The 24187-nt window shown below is 38.9% G+C and overlaps 1 protein-coding gene across 2 annotated transcripts in view; it reads left to right on the top strand.

Moving 5' to 3' along the window:
• LOC125453778 (rho GTPase-activating protein 15-like) overlaps nt 1-23715 on the top strand; it is a 729405-nt gene extending 705690 nt beyond the window's left edge. For both annotated transcript variants that reach the window (XM_048533693.2, XM_059647442.1), the window contains exon 15: nt 18459-23715. In XM_048533693.2, coding sequence (XP_048389650.1) covers nt 18459-18642 — 184 coding nt within the window. In that variant the 3' untranslated portion in view covers nt 18643-23715. The remainder of the gene's footprint in view (nt 1-18458) is intronic.
• Nucleotides 23716-24187: the final 472 nt, after the last annotated feature.

The raw sequence follows: 24187 nt of genomic DNA on the forward strand, positions 1-24187 counted from the left end.
GTGCATTAATTATTGAAGAATGCATGGAAACAAACTTACATTTTACCTCAGGATCTTTAAACATAAATTAAATCAAATTAAAATTCTCATTGATGGGAATCAAATATTTAAACAGTTATTCTGTACTGTGGTTTGAATACCTGAGTTCAACTATTACACTCTGGCAGTGCAAGAAATCCAATCTCAGTAACAGCAACCAGAAAAGTTGCAACATATACGAGAAAAGCTTTTCCCAAAAAGACAAGACTTTAACCAAGTCCACTTCACATCTCATTCTCGAATAATTGTCATTTTACTACTTTGGCTGAGCTTATATTTTCTCCAGATGCCTTTTTGCAATGTCACATAAAATTACTGCAAACCATCAAAGCCTATTCTGAAAATCAACTGGTTTACATATGTAGGTTGCATTGCATATATCAAGCAAGTATAAGATATTCAGATCTCTCTTTATCAGCACATATAACCCACGTGACCTAAGCTCATATTTCCAGAAATTGTGTTTCAAGATCTTCTCTGTTCACAAATCTGGTGGAACCATTTAACGTCATCCACTTGACTTTTTTTTTTATCTTTGACGTGGTATGACTTTTAAACCTAGAGAATTAGAATTCAAGGAAGTAAAAGTTGTACTTTAACTGTAAAAAGAAGGTCCTGATTGAACGACCATGGTGTACTGTAGGCAGGTCTTGGCACTGTGTGTTTGGAAGGATACATTGTCCATGGCATATGCACAATACATGTTGACCAGGATTATACCCAAACAGCAAGAATTAAGAGAAATTATTATACAAACTAATATTATGTATGTTGGAATGTAGAAGCTTGGAATTTAAAAGGTTAATTGGTAATTTAACAGAATTTTTTAAAAATTATTCATGGAAATAAATTTTTCCACTGGTTAATGAAACCAATACAAGGGTCATAGTCTAAAGATTAGAGCCAGCTATTTCAGGAATGAAATAAGGAAACACTTCTACACGCCAAAGATGGTGGAAGTTATAAAGAATAACAGTCTTCAACAGATGGCAGCTGAGGTGAGATCAATGTTAATTTTAAATCCAAGGTTGGTAGATTTTTGTAATCCAACAGGATGAAAGGATATGGGGGAAAAGGTGGTTTTACAAATAAAATCAGCCATGATCTCACTGAGTGAAGCAACAGGTTTGGGAGACTAAATGGTCAGCTTTTGTTTCCTATCAGGATTTGAAAACTTCATGCAATATTTTATGTTCTAGATTCAGCTCACTAGAAACATCAGATCCTGGTTCTTTCTCCTTGTGACCTATCTGTTATTCATTTGTGAGGTAGTATGCTTCTGTATCGTAAAGTTAATGCAACTGAGTTCACTGGTCAATTAAACAGGAAAGTTTAATTAGTAATAGTAGGAAGCCAATTAAACAGTACGGCTGTAAATTCTCCACGGAGCTGCCAACTATCTAGATCAAACTGGGTGATCTTATTATAGAAGCATGAGTTACTCACAAGGATACTATGATGGGTCAGTGTCAACCAGCACTGCACAGCAGTGAAGTATTTCAACTGCATGATTTCAACAATGTAGTGATCCTTATTACAATCATAAGTATTGTCCAGTGTTTTCTACCATAACATTTCATGGTTTCTGCTGTCCTCTGGATATTAATATGAGGAATAGAGGAATACTTCAATGGGAGGTAATAATGTTTACCTCATAACTTCCCGAAACCCTCTTATTTGTCATGCTGTTGTTTAAACTGGATGTAAATAATTTTTGAAAATATTTTTTAAATGGTTGCTTCACTCAGAAGTGAAGGCACTCCTCACTCCATATAATTATGACATAAGTATTAAGGCTGGCCTGAGAAGGTGAAGAGTTTGTAGACCAAAGAAATTATTGTCTTCCATAAATAAATAGAGATTAGAAAACAACGTGTGTTAGTCTAACCTTTCTGGTACAATTCATTTAAATTTTATGATAATCTAAGTAGATATGATCTCAGTGCTGACAATGTTATTGTGAGACTAAGACATATCAGAAATATCTATAGCATACCCAAACTTTCCAATCAATCTATTGTTGCTACATTTCAGAGATAATGTTTGGCTTTAAAGGTTGAGAAAGAATTTAGCTGCACCAGTTTTTCAGGTTACTGAGCAGGTATAGCCCAGATTTTGCAATATTAAATGATGGTACAACTGTGAATGGTCACCATTGATATTTCTCTGAAGCTGACAACAAGTTCACAATTCCACACATTCAACATAACTTTGAAATCCATAAGATTTTTTTTTCAGTGAGTTTATGCTGTTCAATAGGATGCATTGTTGAATTTACTGAATACTGCAAGCATTTCAAAGTCACCCAGCTAAATAAGCTTCACCTTGAATGCTGTAATATTACTGTTAAAATCCTTGGAAAAAGTGTGCCTTTGTTAACGAGATGGCCCTGGATTTTTAACAGCACACTACATCATAATTGTTTTGAACGGGCTTTTGCAGAGAATGCTGTCTTGCCATTCAACACAAAATTTGGGCCCAATAAGTCAATAAAATACAGGGACAATTCCACAATTAGGCACTTCCAGCAAGAGTGTTACTTACCCATTGCAGATCTGAAGGTTTATAGACCGTAATTAATTTCCATCAACTTTTTTTTCAGCTTTAACTGAAATTAAACAAGTGATATTGCTTCATTTGGCTTTGATAGCAGCAGAACCACATTGAGCTTCTCCTCATGCCTCTGATATTTGATGACTAGCTGGACGACTGGAAACTAACCAAAGGACATTTTAAGCCTTTTACTTAAGCAAACAATCTAAAATTGACACACATCAAACACTATCAGGCAACAAATAAATCAAGTGAAAGAAAAGGCACTTTTGTATTAACAACTGCAAACAATCATGAAGTGTCTTCCAGCTCAATTCTCTGCACACCATATTTCTGGTAGATATATAGAAATACAGGAATCAGTTCCCAGTCTTCAGAAGCTCAGTTCTCACTGTTGTGCCAAGATTCAACTTTCAATGTCCTTTGCAAGTCAGTTCATTCAACCTGAGCCTCCCAGATTTGACTTCAATCAGCAAGGCCCATTCGGTACTTCCTTGTTCCTTAAATCTCCAAAATCCCCATCTGCTCTGTTTCTCTTCATGAACACAAGGAAAAGGATTCCTGCCAACATCTTGCTATCAAGCTGCAGCGTCTTCCAGGGTCTGCATTTTATAAAACAGCAGCACATATTATCTATGCCAAAATGTGAAAAATGTCACTTGAATTTCAAAAGGTTTCATTTTGGGTTCCTTATTCTCATGACAAATGAATCACATTGTCCAATCTGCAGGCAGAGGTTTAGCATGGCCAACAATCCCCAAGATGCAGTGGATTCTTTTTCACCTTAATTTAAAGTAGACATTGCAATGGTAAATGTCTTGTAAAGTCCCACATGCATAACATCAGGGGACTCCCCTAAAGTCCCTCAAACAATGCCGCCATGATCAGACTAACTGGTTATTCATTAAAGATAACAATGTGTAGAGCTGGATGAACACAGCAGGCCAATCAGCATCCTAAGAGCACAAAAGCTGACGTTTTGTTCATTAATTTATTTTTTACCATGCCTTGTGCATATATTGTCTACCAGCTATACCCATATAATAGTGGCTGTAGTTTAAAATGCCTCTTTGGCTATTACGTAATTAAGGATGTCCTGAGGTACAGTAGGGGAAGTATGTAAGTTTCAATTGATGATTTTATACTCATAGTGTTCTGTTGTTGAGATGCTCTCATAGCTAAATACTATTGTATAAGTATATGTTGTTGTTGATGCTTTGAGCAAAGTTTAATTGGAACACTTGATACAAATTACAATGCATGCTGGATGTGCATAGCACAATATTCAAAGTTTTACTTCACAGGATTATGTGGGGTTGCTGCAGCTCAACAGGAAGCCATTTTTGTTTAACCTGCAGATCAGCTTTTAAAAAAAATACCCATCCCACCAATTAGTGATGTACATCTAAAAGCAACAGCCTTTAATTAAGCAGCAGGGTTTCCAATTCACTGCAAGGTGAGCGCATAGCTCATGCTTGCAACGGCTTTGCTGAATTAGCATCAGTTTTTCAACTGGCCTTTGGAAAATATTACACATAACAAAAAACCATGGTCCATGATTCTACGTTCCAGCATCTTTAGCCTAGGATTATGGATTGTCTCTATAATAATCTTAAATTGATGGATCACTGCTTTTTCCAGTTGTGCTTGACAAGGAATAGCTTTGGCATTTCCTTTCCCTTCTTTTATGTTATTAAATTTATATTACTTTTCTGTCTGTTGCCAAAAGACTAATGGGTGTACAAAGCCTTTCTCTGTAAAGATGAATTCTTGCTTAGTGCTATTAGGCTATAATTTTTAAGAAGTAGTATCCTGTTTGTGTTTAATTTGGCATGTATTTTTGGGATTCATATACAGTTCATAACAGAACACCCCACATATTTTATCTTTGACAAATTATTTTGTTTCTGCTTTGTATATTTATCTCCCTGCAAGGATGCCAGTAATGTAATCCAATTGATTTGTGCAAGCTTTTTCACTTACCTTTTATTTAAAAGCATGCTGAAGCACCAGTTAGTTTATTTCTCATTTTCTTTTAACTCCATAAGTACTGTTGTCAATAAAAATGGAGCTAATGCTTACCAAGTGTCCAATTAGATTCTGTGGCTGCAAAATTTGTTTGTGTATTTTCTGGTTCTTTGGATGCTGCTTCAGGCACAAAATGGCATGTGTGCCACACGCAACATGTCTGAAGGGCATGACATTGAATGCTATTTGGGGTACGTCATTTGAATAGACAGTGTGAGTTATATGGCGCAAATGTACAAAGTATGCAGATCATGACATCAGTCTGCCTCCAACACTGATTTGACTCTGGTGATGGTATTTGCAGTCTCAACACACCCATTATTGCTCAGTCTCGACCTTGCACTGCATATATTTCTGAGCTTCAACTACAGCACTCAGACACTAATAAAAGCAGAGACATCTGTTGTCAGATAGTCATTTGGTCATACAGTATGGAAACGTAGCTTTCAGTCCAATTTGTCCATGCCAACCAGGTTACCTAAGCTGAACTAGTCCCATTTGCCTGCATTTGGCCCATATCCCTCTAAACCTTTCCTATCTGTGTTTTAGTCCAAATGTCTTTTAAATACTGTATATGTACTTGCTGCTACCATTTCCTCTGGCATCTTGTTCTGTATGTGCACCACCGTCTATCTGAAGAAGTTGCTTCTCAGGTCCTTTTTAAATCTTTCCCCTCTCACCTTAAACCTATGCCCTCTAGTTTTGGACTCCCCTACCCTGGGGAAAAATAATTTGGCTATTTACCTTATCAATGCCCCTCATGATTTTATAAACCTCTATCAGGTCACCCCTCCGCCTCCTACATTTCAGGGAAAAAAGTCCCAGCCTATCCAACCTCTTCTTATGACTCAAATGCGCTAATCCAGGCAGTATTCTTTTAAATCTTTTATTGCACCCTTTCCAGTTTAATAACATCCTTCCCAAAGCAGGACAACCAGAATTGTATGCAGTACTCCAAATGTGGCATTACCAACATCTTGTACAGCTGTAACATGATGTTCGAACTCCTGTATTCAATTCTCTGACAAATGAGGGCAAGTGTACCAAAGGCCTTCTTCACCATTCAGTCTACCTGTGACTTCACTTTCATGGAACTATTTGACTGCAACACTAGATGTGTCTGTTTGATAACACCCCAGGGTCCTACCATTAACTGTGAAAGTCCTGGTTTGTCTTTTCAAAATGCAAAACTATGCATTTATCTCCATTAAACTCTATCTGCCACTGTTTAGCCCCCCTGGCCCAGTGATCAAGATCCCAAGTGGATCAAGTGGAAATCATGGGATTTAAACTCTGCACAAAGCCATGTACAAAGTCGATGTTGGATTCTTCCTGGTTCCTTGGCATTAATCACATGTGTTCTGTCAGGGCAGCCTGCTCAGCAAGTACCTGTGTTCCATACACAACTGTGTTTTTCTGCTTGCTGCCCCATCAATATCCCCAAGTTAATCCTGGGCAACACAACTTGTGTGAAACTTTGCCTTCTGATCAGCTATCACCTCTGGCTTTGTACTTTGTGGCTTTGCACATGGCTTTGTGCCCTTACTAAGCACCTGGCTAAGAAGTTGACAAGCTATCACGGTCCCAAGGGCACCAAAGAACAGGCAATAAATGCTGGCCTTGCCTGCAACAGTCACATTCAATGACTGGGAGACAAGTTGTGATTGGGAGCTGGGAGAAAACCAAAAGATACATATTTCAACCATCTGTACCTTGAAATAAAGACCAACATTCCAATTACCCTCCATATTACCTACTGAACTTGTATGCCAGCATTTTTTGTGATTTATTCAGCTCCTCTATTCTTCTTGCCAAAGTGCAAAACCTAATATTTTCTCACATTACTCTCTATCTGTGAAGTTTTTTCAGACTTGTTTAACCTGTCTATATTCCTCTGCAGGCTCTGTGTCTTCCTCACCACTTATATTCCCACTTTTCTTTGTGTTACTCACAAACTTGGCTATAATGCACCCACTGTATTCATCCAAGTCAATAATATATGTTATAAATTATGTTGATCCCAGCACTGCTCCCTGTGGCACTCTACTAGTTATGGGTTGCTATCCTAAAAATTTATCCCTCGTCTCAAATTTCTGTTTTCTGTTAGTTAGCCTTTATACATTCTAATGTAGCACATCCAAAACCCTGGACCACAGCCTAACATAGAGTAATTTATGAAGTGCCTTCTAAAGGTACAAATATGTTACATCCACTACTTCGCCTTTATCTATCCTGTTTGTTACCCCCTTAAAGAATTCAAATAAATGTGAGGCATGATTTCCTCTTTGTGAAGCCATGCCAACTCTGATTATATTATGCATTTCTAAATAACCTGCTATTATATCCTTTATAATAAAATTTAATATTTTCCCAATAAGAGACATAAAGCTAACTGGCCTACAATTGGAGATAATGGGAACTGCAGATGCTGGAGAATTCCAAGATAATAAAATGTGAGGCTGGATGAACACAGCAGGCCAAGCAGCATCTCAGGAGCACAAAAGCTGACGTTTCGGGCCTAGACCCTTCATCAGAGAGGGCCTACAATTGTCTGTTTTTTGTTTTGTCCCTGTCTCTTTTTAAATAAATGTGTTTATTTAGTGTTTGTGCAGTTTTCCAATCCTCTAAAACCTTACAGGGTGTAAGGATTCTCAGAAGGTGACTACCAATGGCAGTTCACCACATATAGGCATGGACAATGAATGTTGGCTTCACCAGCAAAGCCCACATTCCATGAACGAAAAGAAAGAAAACTGATTGATGAAGGCTCAACTGTGATACCTCTTAAGGTCAAATGTTTGGCAAGCACCAATGTTTAGATGCAGACAATACCAAAAGAGCAAAGTGTCTGAAAGCAACCTGCACCTCAGTAATCTTCAGGATATTTTACAGGGAAGGAGGATTCGTAACAGCAAACTTAACTTCAAAAGTAAGAGCAAAGGAAAATTGTGTTTATTTATTTGATTTAAATTGAAGGTAAACAAATTAAACTTTATATGTCTTATGGCTCCTGCAATGGCTCACTACTGAAGGCAAATAGCTAAACCAAATATACGAGCAGGTTTGCATATTTAATCTCCCTTTATTGCATGAGTTCACTGAAGGTTTTGGGGGTTCACGAGTAGAAAACTAGCCGTTCTTTCAGTTGATGAGAACACGATCAAGCTGAGTTGTCATTAACTAATGTCAAATAACTTATTATATGAATATTGATTCATTGATATACCACTGGTTAGTCAGTACCAATAAAAGTGAAATACTAGCAAGGCTTCTGCATTGGGTAAAGGGATTAAAACTGATATTTTCAAGACTGAGTTGGGATTTCTTCTTTATAATACATTCGCATTACCGTAAGCTAAATTTGGGTACTTTCTGATAAAATTGGAATTTGTGATTGCATTTCTAGTGATTTAAATCTGCAGTTTCGCACTTTACAATGTGCATCCCTGGCTCATTTGGTAGCACTTTTACCTCTGATTCGGAAGGTTCAAGTCCCACTACAGAGATATAAGCACAAAAATCCAGCTAGTCCAGTACTCACAGAGTGTTGTATGTCAGAAGTGTCATCTATGACGTGCAGTGTTTCTTCTAAACTGTGCAGGTGAGCACTTGTTCAGAGGGTCCATGCGTGCTGATCAATGTGTGGACACATTGGCTTTCAATTCCAGAAGCTGCTGCCAAGGAGACAGAGTTCAGGGGTTCGTGAAGTGGAAGGAAAAGTTAGAAAGAATATAACACTTATGGACTGTTAAAACAAAGCCCTGTTTACCCGATCAAGTTGATTAAAAAGTCTCGTGGCACTATTTCAAAGAAAGGCAGGGGAGTTATCTGTATCCTCCTGGCCAAGGGGCATTACTATAAAAACATAGGTCATCTGGTCAGTCTGACATTGGTATTTGTGAACCTTTCTTGTGCTTAATTCGACTGCTAGGTTGACTATATTTCAAAAGTATTTCATTGGCTGTAAAGGACTCTGGAACATTCTGAGGTCATAAAAGGTGTTAGATAAATGCATGTCATTCTTTCTTTTACATGTAGGACAGATTTACAATCCGTATCTCTGAAATATTAGTTGAGGCCAAAAACATTAATTCCTTTAAAAAACATTTCTTTGTTATTGTGTGTCTAAGATGCTAGGTATGCACTCACTAAAATGAACAGCTGCTATTGCTGCCAAGCATATAGGGAGATCATTTAAAATGGTTCTCCTTACAGAACTTAATACGCTTCCTCCTTCACCTGATTTTTTTAACTTTAGAAACATTATAAATATAAATGAAATTCTGCTTTACTAAGTAGCACAAAAGTTTTTATGAGATATTGGTAGACACACCAATTTTCCATTAATCCTGTTACCTGAGCAAGTGCTGACCAATTCCATTGAACACTGTAATATGCCACATTATCTGCAATCCAGATTTTAAAAAAAGCTGCCTTTGGTGCCCAGAATGGAAAAGGATATGGTCTACAATGTGGGAAGGACTCATTTGATTGATTAAAAGACTTATAGCAGTATAACTAATAATTTTGCATTTCAATGAGTCCGGCCATCGTTGGTTGTAATCCATAATACTCCAAACTGAGAGGCATCACGATCTGTTACACTGCACTGTTCAGTGCAGCTACCAAAGGCAATGAAATATTTAACAAACTTTATTCTGATTCTCCATTTTTGACATTGACACACCTTCTAGATTAGTCAAGTTTATATTTTCCTCTTTTATGTTTATTCAAGTATTGTTTCATTATTTTCAGAGTTCTGAAGCCTTGTTTTCATTATCATTTGCCAATAAATGCCACATGGAACATTTTGTGCAGCTAACAACATCTTGTTATTCTATTCTTTAAAAAGCACATCTGGTCCCTTTCAAACTTGTTTATAACTCAAAATACATAATGTGTTTTTTTTATTAATGTTTTGTTTTCTCTTATAAATGTTTATTGTAATGTCCTCGACTAATGCATTGCTTTATGCTATTTTTCCCATTAAAGAGGATATAGATGTCACTATATCTTATTTATATCTTATTTTCTTCCTATACTGGCATGTTTTCTCCCATTTGAGGTGAGGATGGTGCTGGTTGTATGTGCCTCTATAAGCGCTGCCAACAGACCATCATGAGAAATTCCTACAATTCAAGATGGAGTAATTTAATAAAACTTCCAATTTAGCCCAAACCACCGTGGCCACTGCTAAAACTGATGTGACTCTCTCCTTGTCCAGTTAATTTTTTTTTAATTTTAAACTAAAGCTGTAGCACACAATGACTGCTATTTCAATATGTCAAATATCCTTAAATTTAAAACATCAAATAAATGAACAGGTATATATTCTAGATAGCAGTGGATTCTGCCCCAGTAAACATGACTCCAAAGACTAATTGATCATTAGACCTATGAAAAATGAAGAAAAAAGAGATTTTTAGATTCAACAGAATGAATGAATGAGAACCGAGAGCTAAGGTATTTTTGTAATCTTGATATTTTACTCATCAAAAACTAGAAACTAATTGCGCACAGAAAACCACATTTACGGCTGCACTACAGTCAGGTACTAAACAATAATGCATCTGTCAACATGCAGACCCATAAAAAGTTACATTGAATAAAGCTCCAGCGTTTTGTGTCTAACAACATGATTGTTTCAAATTTCCAAGAATCAAAATGTATAATGTGGTGACAGTGGGTGTTTGTGAGTAAGGCTGTAACATTTCAAATGTACTTCATACTGAATTAGTTGTATCCTGTTGTGAACAGGAGTGAAATTTGTTTAATTGCTAGGGGGATGAGGAAGGATGACAGTAAAATGCCCAGATACAATTTTATAAAAGTTTAATCAGTGTCTCTAGCCAAAGATACATCATTGGATTCGCCAACATGAATTTCAAAGCCTGAGGCAGGAATTAGGTGAACTGGTGAAAATGTTTCAACAAGATTGAAAAATACAATCATAAAATTCAGGGAACCAGATTACAGGTAGATAGATTAGATCTTTTAGAGGGCTTTGCACTCTGAAGTGCAAAAGATTTCTTTGGAAAAGACAAGCTCAAAATATAGTGTTAAATTAGTTGTGTCACTGGATTAGTAATCCCGAGCCCCAGGCTAATTTTCTGAGAACTTAGTTTCAAATCCATGACAGATGGCAAGTTTTGAGCTTTCAGAGATGATGGTGGCACTTATTCTGGTGGATTGGAGAAGGTCATTGACTTTCTTCCTAAATGCAATGTATTCCTTCATTTTTGTACATGGGATGTGGGCATTACTGGCTAGACCAGCATTTATTGCCTGTCCCTAATTTCCCATAGTGCAGTTAAGAGTTATCTGCATTGCTGTGAATCTAGAGTCACATGTAGGCCCGACCAGATAAGGCTGGCAGCTTCCTTTCTTTTCCCACATTTTTCCAGGAATCACACATATCAAATCAGGAACTAGAATCAGAGGTAAGGGATGTCACAGGGGCAGGAGAGATAGTTAAAGAGGCAGGTTTGGTAAGATACTCATGAGGACATGTAACAAAAAGACTTTAAAAAAGCTCGGCGGAACTTGCATTTAGCCAAAAGTAAAATTCAGCTTTCATAGAAACATTTCCTTACAGTTGAAATAGGCCATTTCGTTCAGAGTCAACACCAACCCTCTGAAGGACAACCCACAAGACCCATTCCCATACCCTATCCCTGGTTCATATCCCACCAAACCTTTCCTATTAATGTACTTATCCAAATGTCTTTCAGATGTTGTAACTGTGCCATCATCCACCAATTCATCTGGCAGTTCATTCCAGACGCTAATCACTAAAAACGTTGCCGCTCATGTCCTTTTTGCGGGGCGGCACGGTGGCTCAGTGTTTAACACTGCAGCCTCACAGCACCAGGGACCCGGGTTCACTTCCCACCTCGGGCGCCTGTCTGTGTGGCATTTGCACGTTCTCCCTGTGTCTGCGTGGGTTTCCTCCGGCTGCTCCAATTTCCTCCCACAGTCCAAAGATGTGCAGGTTAGGTGGATTGGCCATGCTAAATTGGCCGTAGTGTTCGGGGGTGTGTGGATTATAGGGGTATGGGTCTGAGTGGGATGCTTCAAGGGACTGTGTGGACTTGTTGGGCCAAAGGGCCTGTTTCCACACTGTAGGGAATCTAATTTGTGACCCAGATCGGGTTTTCCCAACAATCAACACTGGATTCAGGGTCATTACTGGACTCTTAACTCATGATTTTTATTGAATTCAAATCCCACTGTCTGCCATGGCAGAATTCGAACCAGTACCCAGAACATTACCTGGGTTACAAGATTAATACCATGAGGCCATCACCTTCTCAAGGTGCCTGAGACTGCAGTGACCCAAATGCCAACATCAGGGTAAAGTGTTGTGTTCTCCTCTGCGTGTCCTGAATAAAGAGGGCATCCTGCCTTTGTGCTAAACCATACAGCAGGACCTCAGCTCCTCGCCCAGAGAGTGTCAGATTTCCTTTGTTTGGAGACACTGGACATTGCAAAGGCTACTGGCCCTGACCACATTCTCGCAATATTACTCAAGACTTATGCTCCAGAACTTGCTGCTCCCCTAGACAAACTGTTCCAGTACAGTTACAACATTGGCATTTACCTGACAATATGGAAAATTGCCCAAGTATGTCCTGTACATAAAAAGAGGGACAAATCCAACCTGGTCAGTTACTGCCCCATCAGTCTCCTCTCAATCATCTGCAAAGTAATAGAAGTTGTTGTTAACAGTGCTATCAAGCAGCACTTGCTCAGCAACAATGTGTTGAGTGATACCCAGTTTGGGTTCTGCCAGGCCCACTCAGCTCCAGACCTCATTACAACCTTGGTTCAAACATGGACAGAAGAGATGAAGTCCAGCGGTGAGGCTAGAGCCACAGCCCTTGATATCAAGGCTGCATTCAACTGAGTGTGGAATCAAGGAACCCAAGCAAAACCGGAATCAATGGGCATCAGGGGGGAAACTCTCAGGTTGAAATCATACCTGACACATAAGAAGATGGAGAGATAATGGGAACTGCAGGTGCTGGAGAATCCGAGATAACAAAGTGTGAAGCTGGATGAACACAGCAGGCCAAGTAGCATCTTAGGAGCACAAAAGCTGATGTTTCGGGCCTGGACCCTTTTTTGATGAAGGGCCTAGGCCCAATACATCAGCTTTTGTGCTCTTAAGATGCTGCTTGGCCTGTTGTGTTCATCCAGCTCCACACTTTTGTTATGTCTTACATAAGAAGATTGTTATGGTTGTTGGAGGCCAGTCACCTCAGCTCCAGGGCATCTCTGCATGAGTTCCTCAGCTCCAGGGCACCTCTGCATGAGTTCCTCAGGGTAGCGTCCTAGGATTAACCATCTTAAGCTACTTCATCAATGACCTTCCTCCGTCATAACGTCAGAAATGGGAATGTTAGCAGATGATTGCACAATGTTCAGCACCATTCGCAACTCCTCAGATATTGAAGCAGTCCATGTTCAAATGCAACATAATCTGGACAATGTCCAAGCTTGAGCAGACAAGTGGTAAGTAAAACATTTGTACCACACAAATGCCAGTCTGCGACCATCACGAATAAGAGACAATCTAACTACTGCCCCTTGACATTTAACGATGTTACCATCACTGAATCCTCCACCATCAACATCCTGAGGGGGATTTCATTGACCTGAAATTGAACTGACTCACCACATTAACACAATGGCTACAAGAGCAGGTCAGAAGCTAGGAATAGTGCAGTGGCTAACTTACTTCCTGCCTCCTCAAAGCCTGTCTACCATCTACAAGGCAGAAGTCAGGAGTGTGATGGAATACTCCCCACTCACCAGGATGAGTCCAGCCCCAAAAACACTCAAGAATCTTGACATCATCCAGGACAAAACAGTCGACTTGATTGGCACTACATCCACAAGCACCCATTCCCTCCACCACCAACGTACAGTAGCAGCAGTGTGTACTACCTACAAGATGCACTGCAGAAATTCACCAAAGAACCTCAGACAGCACCTTCCAAACCCATGACCGCTTACATCTAGAAGGACAAGGGCAGCAGATAAATATGAACACTACCAGCTTCAAGTTCCCCTCCAAACAACCACCATCCTGACTTGGAAATATATCACTGTTCCTTCATGTTGCTGGGTCAAAATACTGGAATCCCCTCTCGAATGGCATTGTGGGTCAACCCACTGCAGGTGGACTGCAGTGGTTCAAGAAGGCAGCTCACCACCACCTTCTCAAGGGCAGCTAGGGACAGGCAATAAATGCTGGCTAGCCAATGATGCCCACATCCCAAAAATGAATTTTAAAAATGTCGAGGGCAAATATCAGGAAGTACATGGGACTAACAGAGCTTGCCCACGTGCACAACAGTCTGTTACAGTTGATGCCAATGCAAGGGTGCAAATCAGTTCTGGAATATCCTAGTCGTGAGACTTTTTCCAGGAATCACACATGCCAAATTGGGAACTAGATTCAGAGGTAAGGGATGCCACCGGGGCAGGAGAGATATTTAAAGAGGCATGTTTGATCAGATCCTCATGAGGACATGTAGCAAGAAGACTTAAAACAAGTTCAGCAGTACCTGCATTTAGCCAAAATTAAAATTCAGCTTTCATAGAAACATTTCCTTACAGTGTGAAATGGGCCATTTGGTTCAGAGTCAACACCAACCCTCTGAAGGGCAACCCACAAGACCCATTCCCATACCCTATCCCTGGTTCATATCCCACCAAACCTTTCCTATTCATGTACTTATCCAAATGTCTTTTAGATGTTGTAACTGTGCCATCATCCATCAATTCATCTGGCAGTTCATTCCACACACTAACCACTAAAAACGTTGCTCGTCATGTCTTCTTTAAATCTTTCTCCTCTCATAGAATGCCTACAATGTGGAAGCAGGCCATTTGACCCATCACGTCCACACTGACCCTCTGAAGAGCATCCCACCAAGAACCCTCCCCTTCCCTATCACATAATCATGCATTTCCCATGGCTGATCTACCTAGCCTGCACATTTATGGACACTATGGGTCATTTAGCATAGTCAATCCGCTGAACATGTACCTCTTTGGACTGTAGCAGGAAACCCATACAGACACAGGGGGAATGTGCAAACTCCACACAGACAGTTACCCAAGTGTGGAATCAAACCTGGGTCCCTGGTGTTGTAAGGCAGCAGTGCAAAACACTAAACCACCGTGCTACCCATTTGATATTTTCAAACTTCTGCGAACCAGAAGACATAACAATTTTTTCATATTTTGAACAAATGAATTGTCAGAATTTCCTACCAGCATATAAATGAGTTCAGAAGAGTAACAGCATTTTTGTGCTTTAATGTGGCATTTCCACTCACTATCCTTGAGGTCTCTTTGATTAAGACTGCCAATTTAGTAGCAATTAACATTGAATTACAGGCAGTTGCTGCTATAGATTCAAACCCACCAGGAACCAGACTCAGATTGTTCATTCCTTAATTCATGTTACTTCATTTGTTGTCTTGCCAAAGCGTATTTTACACAAAAATCCAAGTGAAAAGTAAAGATGTCCATCTTTGCAACCAAATTTTTTCTTGCATGTAAAACATTGAATTTGTGAGGTGGAGCACTACTGAATAAATAATGATTTAAATAAAGGTGAATTTAAGCAATTTCACTAATCTGTCAGCTTTTCAACTGCTCGATTGGGTCATATCTTAAAATTGCAAGTATCAGTCCCTATCAGAAGGCATTCCTCTCGCTTTAATTATTTCCCTGGTATTATAATTAATGGTCATTCTTAAAATGCCTATTAGGGACTAATAAACTCGGCCAGTATTATTGTCATGAATGCACACATTATATGAAACGCTTGTTTCGTTTATCTTCTCAATTCCATCTGATTGTTATCCCTAATCTGAAAATAGTTTTTGAATGTACCAAGAGATATTGTGCACCATTGTCTGATATATTTGATTTAAAAAAAAGACATGTAGGAGCATTAAGTAGTGTCTGATTATTGTTACACCTCACGCTGAAAATCAAGCCCCACGAAACTAAACCTGAAGTCATCATAAAAGTTACAGATTTTTAAAAGTATTCAGAATTCCCCAATTCAGCTGTGTTTTAGACCAGGTTAATAGAAAGCAGAAATCAGGTTTTTGTCGTAAACAAGAATGACTAATTATTTAAAGTAAGTAGATTCTAACTACAGTACGAATTCTACTAGTTGAAATTCTAACTCCTTTATAAGCTCACCCATCTATACACACAAAATATGGATAAGGAAAGAAAAACCATAGTTGTAATTGAGGGAAGGAAGGACTGGTAAAATAGTTCAGTAGTCCCTGATTGCAGGTTTACTGAAATGTTTCTTGTGCCAATCAACATGCTGCTTCTTGATACTTCTTCTCCAGATACTTCCATCAGTTTTCAAATGACACAGGCTAACAGGTTTCTTTTTGTAACAATGTTTGAGTTATCAATTAAAAGTCATACTTAGAGCAAATGGAAAGAGGAAATATCTAGCTACCTTCAGGCTTGAGGTGTTTTTATCTGCATGATAAAGCCACAGCTCCTTATCCTTCAGATATCCAATGGTTTCTCCCAGACCATTCACACCCTAAGTGTACAGCTATCAGGGAGCCAAAACAGAGTTGTTGGTGGGCAAAAAATCTTTGCCATTGATAATTGGTCATCGTCCAGAAGTCAGTCAGTTAATAGCCAAAGCTCCATTTGTACACACTCCTTGGCTTCAGCTCATCTGCAAACTAGGATTCCACTATTGTTTCAGTAAGCAGCTGTGTAAATTGTACTTGCAATGAGTGCCAGGCCACTTGCTTTTAAAAAGTACAGCAACCTTTATACAATCCTTGATAACAAAGTGTGGAGCTGGATGAACACAGCAGGCCAAGCAGCATCCCAGGAGCACAAAAGCTGACGTTTCGGGCCTAGACCCTGATGATCTGCAGTTCCCATTATCATTTATACAATCCTGGTATTGTTTAAACAGCTGTTTTCCTATTTTAGTTCACAAACAAAAAATAAAGAAAAATAAAGAATACTGTTTTCACATGATAACTGAAAGGCCATTATCATGTTCTTTGAATAAAATTAACTTAGAACTATCATGCTTTGAATGGTTTGGGATGTACAGAAGCTAATGTTAGATAACCTCTATTATGAAGCAATAACACCATGTAATTATAAATAGTTATATCCACCACAAAGTGCTTCACAAAACTAGTAGTAAAATGCATTTTGACACAGATGCTCATAAAATTAATCTCTTTTTGATGATAAATGTTGCAATCTAGCAGATGCATTGAAGCATATACATCCCAAGTAAGATGTTGCAGGAACGATCCTACATTCACCATACTGGCTGAAGTATTAATGATGTGATAATGGGAACTGCAGATGCTGGAGAATCCAAGATAATGAAATGTGAGGCTGGATGAACACAGCAGGCCCAGCAGCATCTCAGGAGCACAAAAGCTGACGTTTCGGGCCTAGACCCTTCATCAGAGAGGGGGATGGGGTGAGGGTTTTGGAATAAATAGGGAGAGAGGGGGAGGCGGACCGAAGATGGAGAGAAAAGAAGATAGGTGGAGAGGAGAGTATAGGTGGGGAGGTAGGGAGGGGATAGGTCAGTCCAGGGAAGACGGACAGGTCAAGGAGGTGGGATGAGGTTAGTCAGTAGGAGATGGAGGTGCGGCTTGGGGTGGGAGGAAGGGATGGGTATTATTTAAGTCTTCTTTCTCTTCAGCTTGCTAGAGAAAAATGGGCATCTTCTTTGGCTAAATTTGACAAAAGAAGATTTTGTAATATTATCATGCGAATTGATAAGCGTGGACAAACTACACAGTATGCTAGAGACACATTGTTTCGTGTTTTTTTTAGTGTATCAACTTGGCTCAGTTGGTAGCATTTTTACCTCTAGGTCAAAATAATATGGGTTTAAACCCAGTTCATTGCTTCAACTGTGCCATCCAAAAAGTAACCCCAACACAGCATGAAGATGGCACTACTGCATTAGAATGTCTTTTCCTTCAGATTAAGTATTAAGTTTATCTGCCATTTTCAAATATGAAAGATATTTTGACAATCTTTAATAAGATTAAAGTTGGCTTCACATCCTAATCAACCATCCTCTTCCAACAACCCCAAAATAGAATATTGTTATAATTGAATTTAGTACTGCCGTATGAGCTGGTTATGTGTAAAATGGGTGATATATTTCCCTACAAAATACTGTTCGCATCTTTGAAAAGTAATTAACTGTATATAAACACTTTGAACCATTTCTGCAATGGATGTAAAGCTTTATTTTACACATGTCCATTAAAGTCAAGTTTCCAAAGACTGTACTGGGCCTGAATGAGATTACATGGAACAAACAGAGCCAAATTTTCACACTGATCATGAAGCTCTGATTTTTAAAGGTGAAAATAATCAAATTTATAAGAAATTCTATTTAAAATACATCTCATCTTGGTCTCTAACATACATTGCTCAGCATGCATTCGTCCACATCTGGTGCCGAAATTAATTGAGTTTCCAGTTTTTTCTGAAAATAAAACGCAGCTTATTATCTCTTCAAGAGGCAGTTCCTTCCAGGGCAAAGTTGAACAACATTATTAAATTACATAAAGAAGCATGTATCCTCGTTAGATCATTCAGAATTTAAAGCAAGCTGATAGCAATGAATGGTTAAAATTGTATTATTCCTGAGCATTGCAATGTTTAATCTTTATGATCTCAAGTTTCACCTAAGCTCTGAAACACAGTTCATTATTTCTGTTGACTAAAACAAACTCCTGGCTTAATCATTCTACTTTTCTCTGATGCTTTTTTTTTAATCCCAGGATTATAGCAAAAGCATTGGTGAATCTCATGTCATCGCAGAGTTTAGGCATCGTATTTGGACCAACTCTTATGTGGCCTGAAAATGAAAGCTCGAACATGGCAGTGTTCATGACGTACCAGAACCAGATAATTGATCTGATCCTCTCAGAGCATACTGAAATCTTCGACCCTGAAGAAAAGTGAAGAGGCCTCTTGTTCAGTGGGATAATAGTGTACTCCAAAGACTTGTGTTTGGTGACTATTTAGATAAGATTGTGTGTGGATCAGCTGCTTGTTTGTTTTGTATCCTCCATCACTGTGTTTCCATTTGTATTGACTTACAGACTTGATATTTACCTGGGGCTAGATTTTTTTAAATTTTACTGCACAGTCATTGATCGATCTCTACTTAAACCACCCTCAAATTGAAGGTCAGCAGACAACTTAATGTAAAATTTCTTTCCCCAAACAAAATCCAACTGAGACCAAACAGTTTCATGGTCAGCCAGAATACAATCAGAATCACAGTTGCATGGTTAATTGACAAAACAATGATTAAAATACAACAGAACACTGCACCCTACTGATTGAAAAAACTTATAAACCATTTTAGCAAAACAGTCTAATGGAAAGCCATATTAATTATAATGGCAAAATTATGCTAATTTTCTTGAATAAGCAAACTTAATTTATAAAGCTATTTTAGGTTTTCATCACCAAATTGTTCACTGTTAATACTGACTGAGGCATTTACTAAAACACATATTTTCTTTTTTAGAAACATGTTGGTCTCTCAGCAAACTCTTGTTTTAAATTGTTCATGATATCTAAAATGTAAAGGAGCTTCACTTTGGTTTGGTATGAGATTCCAAAGTGTTACAACACATCCAAAACTCCACAGCTCACATGCAATCACACACTATGACCCATTCATGCATCATCCCTGTCCTCACTGGTCTGCATTAATTCCTGGTATCCACAGGACATGAAGTATAAAATCTCAATCTTTTTCAAATATACTTCATTGAATGTAAGGCTAGAATGCAACTTTCCACACTCCCATTGTAAAAGAACAAGAAAGACATCATTCAGCCAAGCAATTTTTTTTAATCCATCTCTCTCCCAGTCCATTCAACAGAAAGGTTGGGCACAGTTCTTCAAACAAGGTAGAAGTATGGAACAGTCTCCCATAAGCTATAATTTAATCAAAAGTCAATAGAACTTAGCTACTGAAGGGTATAAACTCATATGGAGTTTAGGGCAGAATAGAATCCAGAGCAACCATGAAAGGTGGGACAAGCATGAAGTACTGAATAATCTTAATTCTACTCTTAAGATTCTCCCTCCCATGCCTATAGATCCCCCTGCCTTAGTTGCTGATCTCCCACCATCTCAAATCTAGCTACTGCAATCTTGCTGGCCACTTCTTACTTTACAGTCCTACCATAACTGTGGCTGAATGCACAAAACACTTGGTTAGGTGAGCTGTCTCTTTCCTCCATACATCATCTACTTTCTAGAAAAGAGATCCAAAGACCACCATCAAGGGTGCAGTATATATATATATATATACACACATACGACCATGACAAGATCAAACTGTCTAATATATCTCACAAGGCTAAATAGCCCCTTAACACTCACAACCTATAGGTAGACATAAAGAATTAGCTGCTTTATAAAGTACCATAGGGTGTTCGGCATGAATTTGATCATAGCCCAGTATCTGATAAATCATAGAAATAAGTTAATTTAAGTAAATTCAGTATATTTAATGTAGTTTTCCCCAGACCCAAATGTACAAGGGTATTCAGATATTCTTGGATCTGAACCCTTATGGGTACGGAGGTTTACTCTGAGTAATGGAAGTAATTTCACAAAAAGAAAATGTGCTGTGCATAACCTTTTGAAATTGGATGTTTGATATACTATTTTGCTTCTCGCCCTTGTCAGGTTGACTTTTCACTTTCACAAATTGTCACATTCAGCTGGTGGGAGGCATTCAGCTTGTGCCAGACAGTTTGCTTTGTGTCAGACCAAATTCTGGCTGTTTCTCTGCACTACCGTGAGAAGTTGATTCCCACCTACTAATCTGGCTTTGAACTGCTAACATTTATTCTGCATAGGTGGTGGAATTAAGGATGTGAGGCAAACGGGTCTAATTCTCAGCCAATGCTGATGTTCGTGTCAATAAACTAGTTGTGATAGGATGTGAACGAAATGTTGCAGTTGCCAGTAACATCTAGTACCAATGCAGCATTTCCAAATTATTGTTGTGCATGATACAGTTCAATAACTTTGCATTGTCAGCTATAATTAATGGATGGCAAGACTAAAGTTCTCATGGTAGCACAGTATTACAAATCTTTCGAACAGCGCCAAGATTATTTGATTTTGACAATGTTGCTGTCAAGACTTAACATGAGAGGCAGGTACCTACCTGATTGGTAATGAGAAATTGAAATCTATTGACTTTTGTTTCAGTGCCCAGGTTTCAACAATGCACAATCCAACTTTCTTGCCCTCTTTCCTAATAAGAGAATACAAAGTACTAAAATTACTAGGTGAAATTATACCTTACAAACACCAATTTGCAACACTTAGATGAGACCTGATTTCATCAGTAAGTTAGCAATATCCAGGAATTATAAAATCAATAGCAGCTAACGCTAATACACCTGAATTACAACTGAATTAGAACACAATTAGAATTCAACACATAAAATCCCATGCCAGTTTAAATTAAAAAATATAGCCATCTCACACTCCCACAACCTTTGGAGCTTTCAAATGATCAGTTTGATTTCGTAAACTGGTTGGACCATGCTTGGGTACAGAAGAGAAGTTACATTCGTTTGTTTAGTCTTTACCTTTTTCCTGAAAAAAATCAGCTTTAAGACAAGAAAAAAAAATGTTGTTGCATATTGTTCCTTTATGAACCAGTTGTACATATGAATGTATTTTTCAACCATGTGTTCACTTGTTTAGTTGCATAGAGATGTAAACACAGTGATGGAAACTGTTAAAAATATTACAAGTAAATTTCCCATGGTTCTTAAGCATTGATAGTACACTGTTCAATCAAACTGACAATTATTGTTTATTGATTATGATCAAACTTGATTCTGTAAGGGATAGTTATGAGACGGAGACTGGATGCAGAATTGCTGGATCAGTTTTTAATACTACTGAGATCAAGTTCAATTTCAAAATTTAATGACAAATGGAAACAAAAGCTTTTTTTTACCAAAAATATATGCTGTGGAATGGTGCCTTACTTGTTTTAGCTGACCTTGACTTTATGTAACAATTAAAAACAAAATATACAATGGGCACAATCTTTTCAGGGTCTAACCAATGTAGGCTATGCAGATATTTATGGCAGAATTGAACGACAAATGGGGTAAAGTGCAATATAGAAGTCGACTCACAGCATCTTTTAGGCTTTTCACAAGCCAGCTGAGATTGCCACTAGATGTCAATTAACAGCCATTATTGCTCATTAAACACCTTTATTTAAGGTCTGACACACCTCATTAATATTTATACTCCTAACTTGGCAAACTCACGAAACAAGCTAGATGTTTGGAAAACAAGACAAGGAAGAGCGTGCACCTGATGGATTTGGCTCGCTGCTTGCTCTGATTTACCTCCATGTTGGACACCAGCCTCTCAGGGCATGCTCCGTGGGACACCAGCCACATACACACAGGCATCCACATGCCCACGCATACACATACACGCACATACCACATCCACAGAGATTGGCATGCAACATGTGTCAGTCTGTAAGCACCCTCACAGCACATCATTGATCTACTTACAGGATGGTCTTTCATTTCAATGCTGCACTTCAAGCTGCACCAGTAACTATCGTTGTAATGCTGCTGCAAGGACACTGTGCTCTCAGGGGGACACATTCAGATCATAGACTGGAATAGGCTACCTCTGCACTCTCCACTTACTCTTAGAGGGCATGCTTTTTCTGTGTCTGTCTGAATGCTCACTGCATCCATTCTTTTTACTCCATTGCCTTGACATTTTGCACTTTGCCCCGTCAGCCACAGATGCTAGCCTCATATTACTGTGGACTGGCCTAGCCATTTAGCGTAATATCAAAACCAGGAAGCCATCCGTTGTTGACAGCAGGTCTCCTTCAGTCAAGGGATCTCGGCTCAGTAAGCCAAGGGTAGTCTCTGACATCAGTTCAGGCCCTGCTCAGGACAGTCAGAGTCAGGATTTTCACTTCATAAAATCTAAGGACCTGAAGAACAGGCATCACACCATCCATCCTGTCTCTTGCTGCCCTATTTTGGGCTTGAAATAAGATGATATTGCAGGAGATGAACGCAGGTGGCCCAGCTATTACTATTGACACAGAGCGCATGAGCAGGCAGCACAGAGGGTGTGCATGGTTAATACTGTTGGGTTGGGTGTGTCAGGATGAGTGGGGAAAATATTGCAAGCTATAGTAAGAGTTGTAGAGATGTGACTTATTGGAAAGGGAAAGGGTAGCAGATTTACATAGGGAGACATTGAGTGTGAGGCGTCAGAGAAAAGATGGTGGAACTGACCCTAGTGCATTGGAGAACAACTTTGAACTTCTTTCAATATTGCTGATATTCCTGCAGGTGGCTGAGAATGTGTTAACTAAGTGGAAACCTGGGACCAGTATGCCATGTTGTGCTGCCGTAGCCCTCCTTGCTACTTTTGGGGAAGGAGGAAGTTTTGCATTGCCACCCCATCCAGCAGTACCTCCGGGACTCTGCCCACAAAGTGGGACACCAATTTCCCCCACCCATCACGTCTGAGTAAATGTCAGCAACTTTACAGGGCAGCTTCAGACTGACTGTGCTGGCCTGGGTGCACATTGAGCTTTTAAATAAATGCTGCAAGGGATGCTGGTCAATTCTGGGATATCATCTGAGTGTCAACCTGTTGAGGAAATGGCCTATGGGAAGATGGGTTGGGAATCACACAGGAATGACACCACAGGGGTATGGTAGATAATGCGGCAGAGTTGATAAGATAAAGCAAAAGAACTTGCAAGAACTCGTGATGTCAGACATTCAAAAAACTCAACACAGTGTGGACTTCCACTAAAAATTCATAAGATTCAGCCTATTGCCTTCACCAAAATTTGTTATCTTGCATACAACCAACGTTTATTACTTTGATTGCAAAAATAAGTTCTGTGGGTATGAAACCATTTTGCTGTCCAGTAAAAAAAATACAGTCCAAGCTTTGCCATATTTTTCACCATGTTATCTTTGTTTTGAAAGCAAAAATAAAAGCTTAGCTGCTTAAGCCATTAACACAGTCTGGTATTTTGTTTACGTTTTATAAATTAAGATTTCTTTTACTAACCCCTTGCTCTCTCACTCCAGGTATTATTTTTAACACAACACAATGTTTAGCCCAACACCTGCCCCTTAGTTGCTATCAATGTTACACAGGATAATTGGAATTGCTAAAAGATAAAAGAAACAAGATTTGTTTTTAAAAAAAGGCCCAACTAGTTTGCTCTTACACCAGATTCATTGAATACTATACTAATGGAGTTATTACTAATAATAGCAAGTAATCTGATTGCAAAACACACCTTCATTCAAGGAAAACCCCAAAGGTATGAAACTTCGAGAACTATATATCCTTTCTCTGAAGAAGTATCCTGACCCGAAACATCAACTTTGCTGCTCGTCTGATGCTGCCTGGCCTGCTGTGCTGCTCCAGCTCCATACAATGTTAT

The sequence above is a fragment of the Stegostoma tigrinum genome, chromosome 7 (assembly GCF_030684315.1).
Source record: "Stegostoma tigrinum isolate sSteTig4 chromosome 7, sSteTig4.hap1, whole genome shotgun sequence".
NCBI classification, from domain to species: domain Eukaryota; kingdom Metazoa; phylum Chordata; class Chondrichthyes; order Orectolobiformes; family Stegostomatidae; genus Stegostoma; species Stegostoma tigrinum.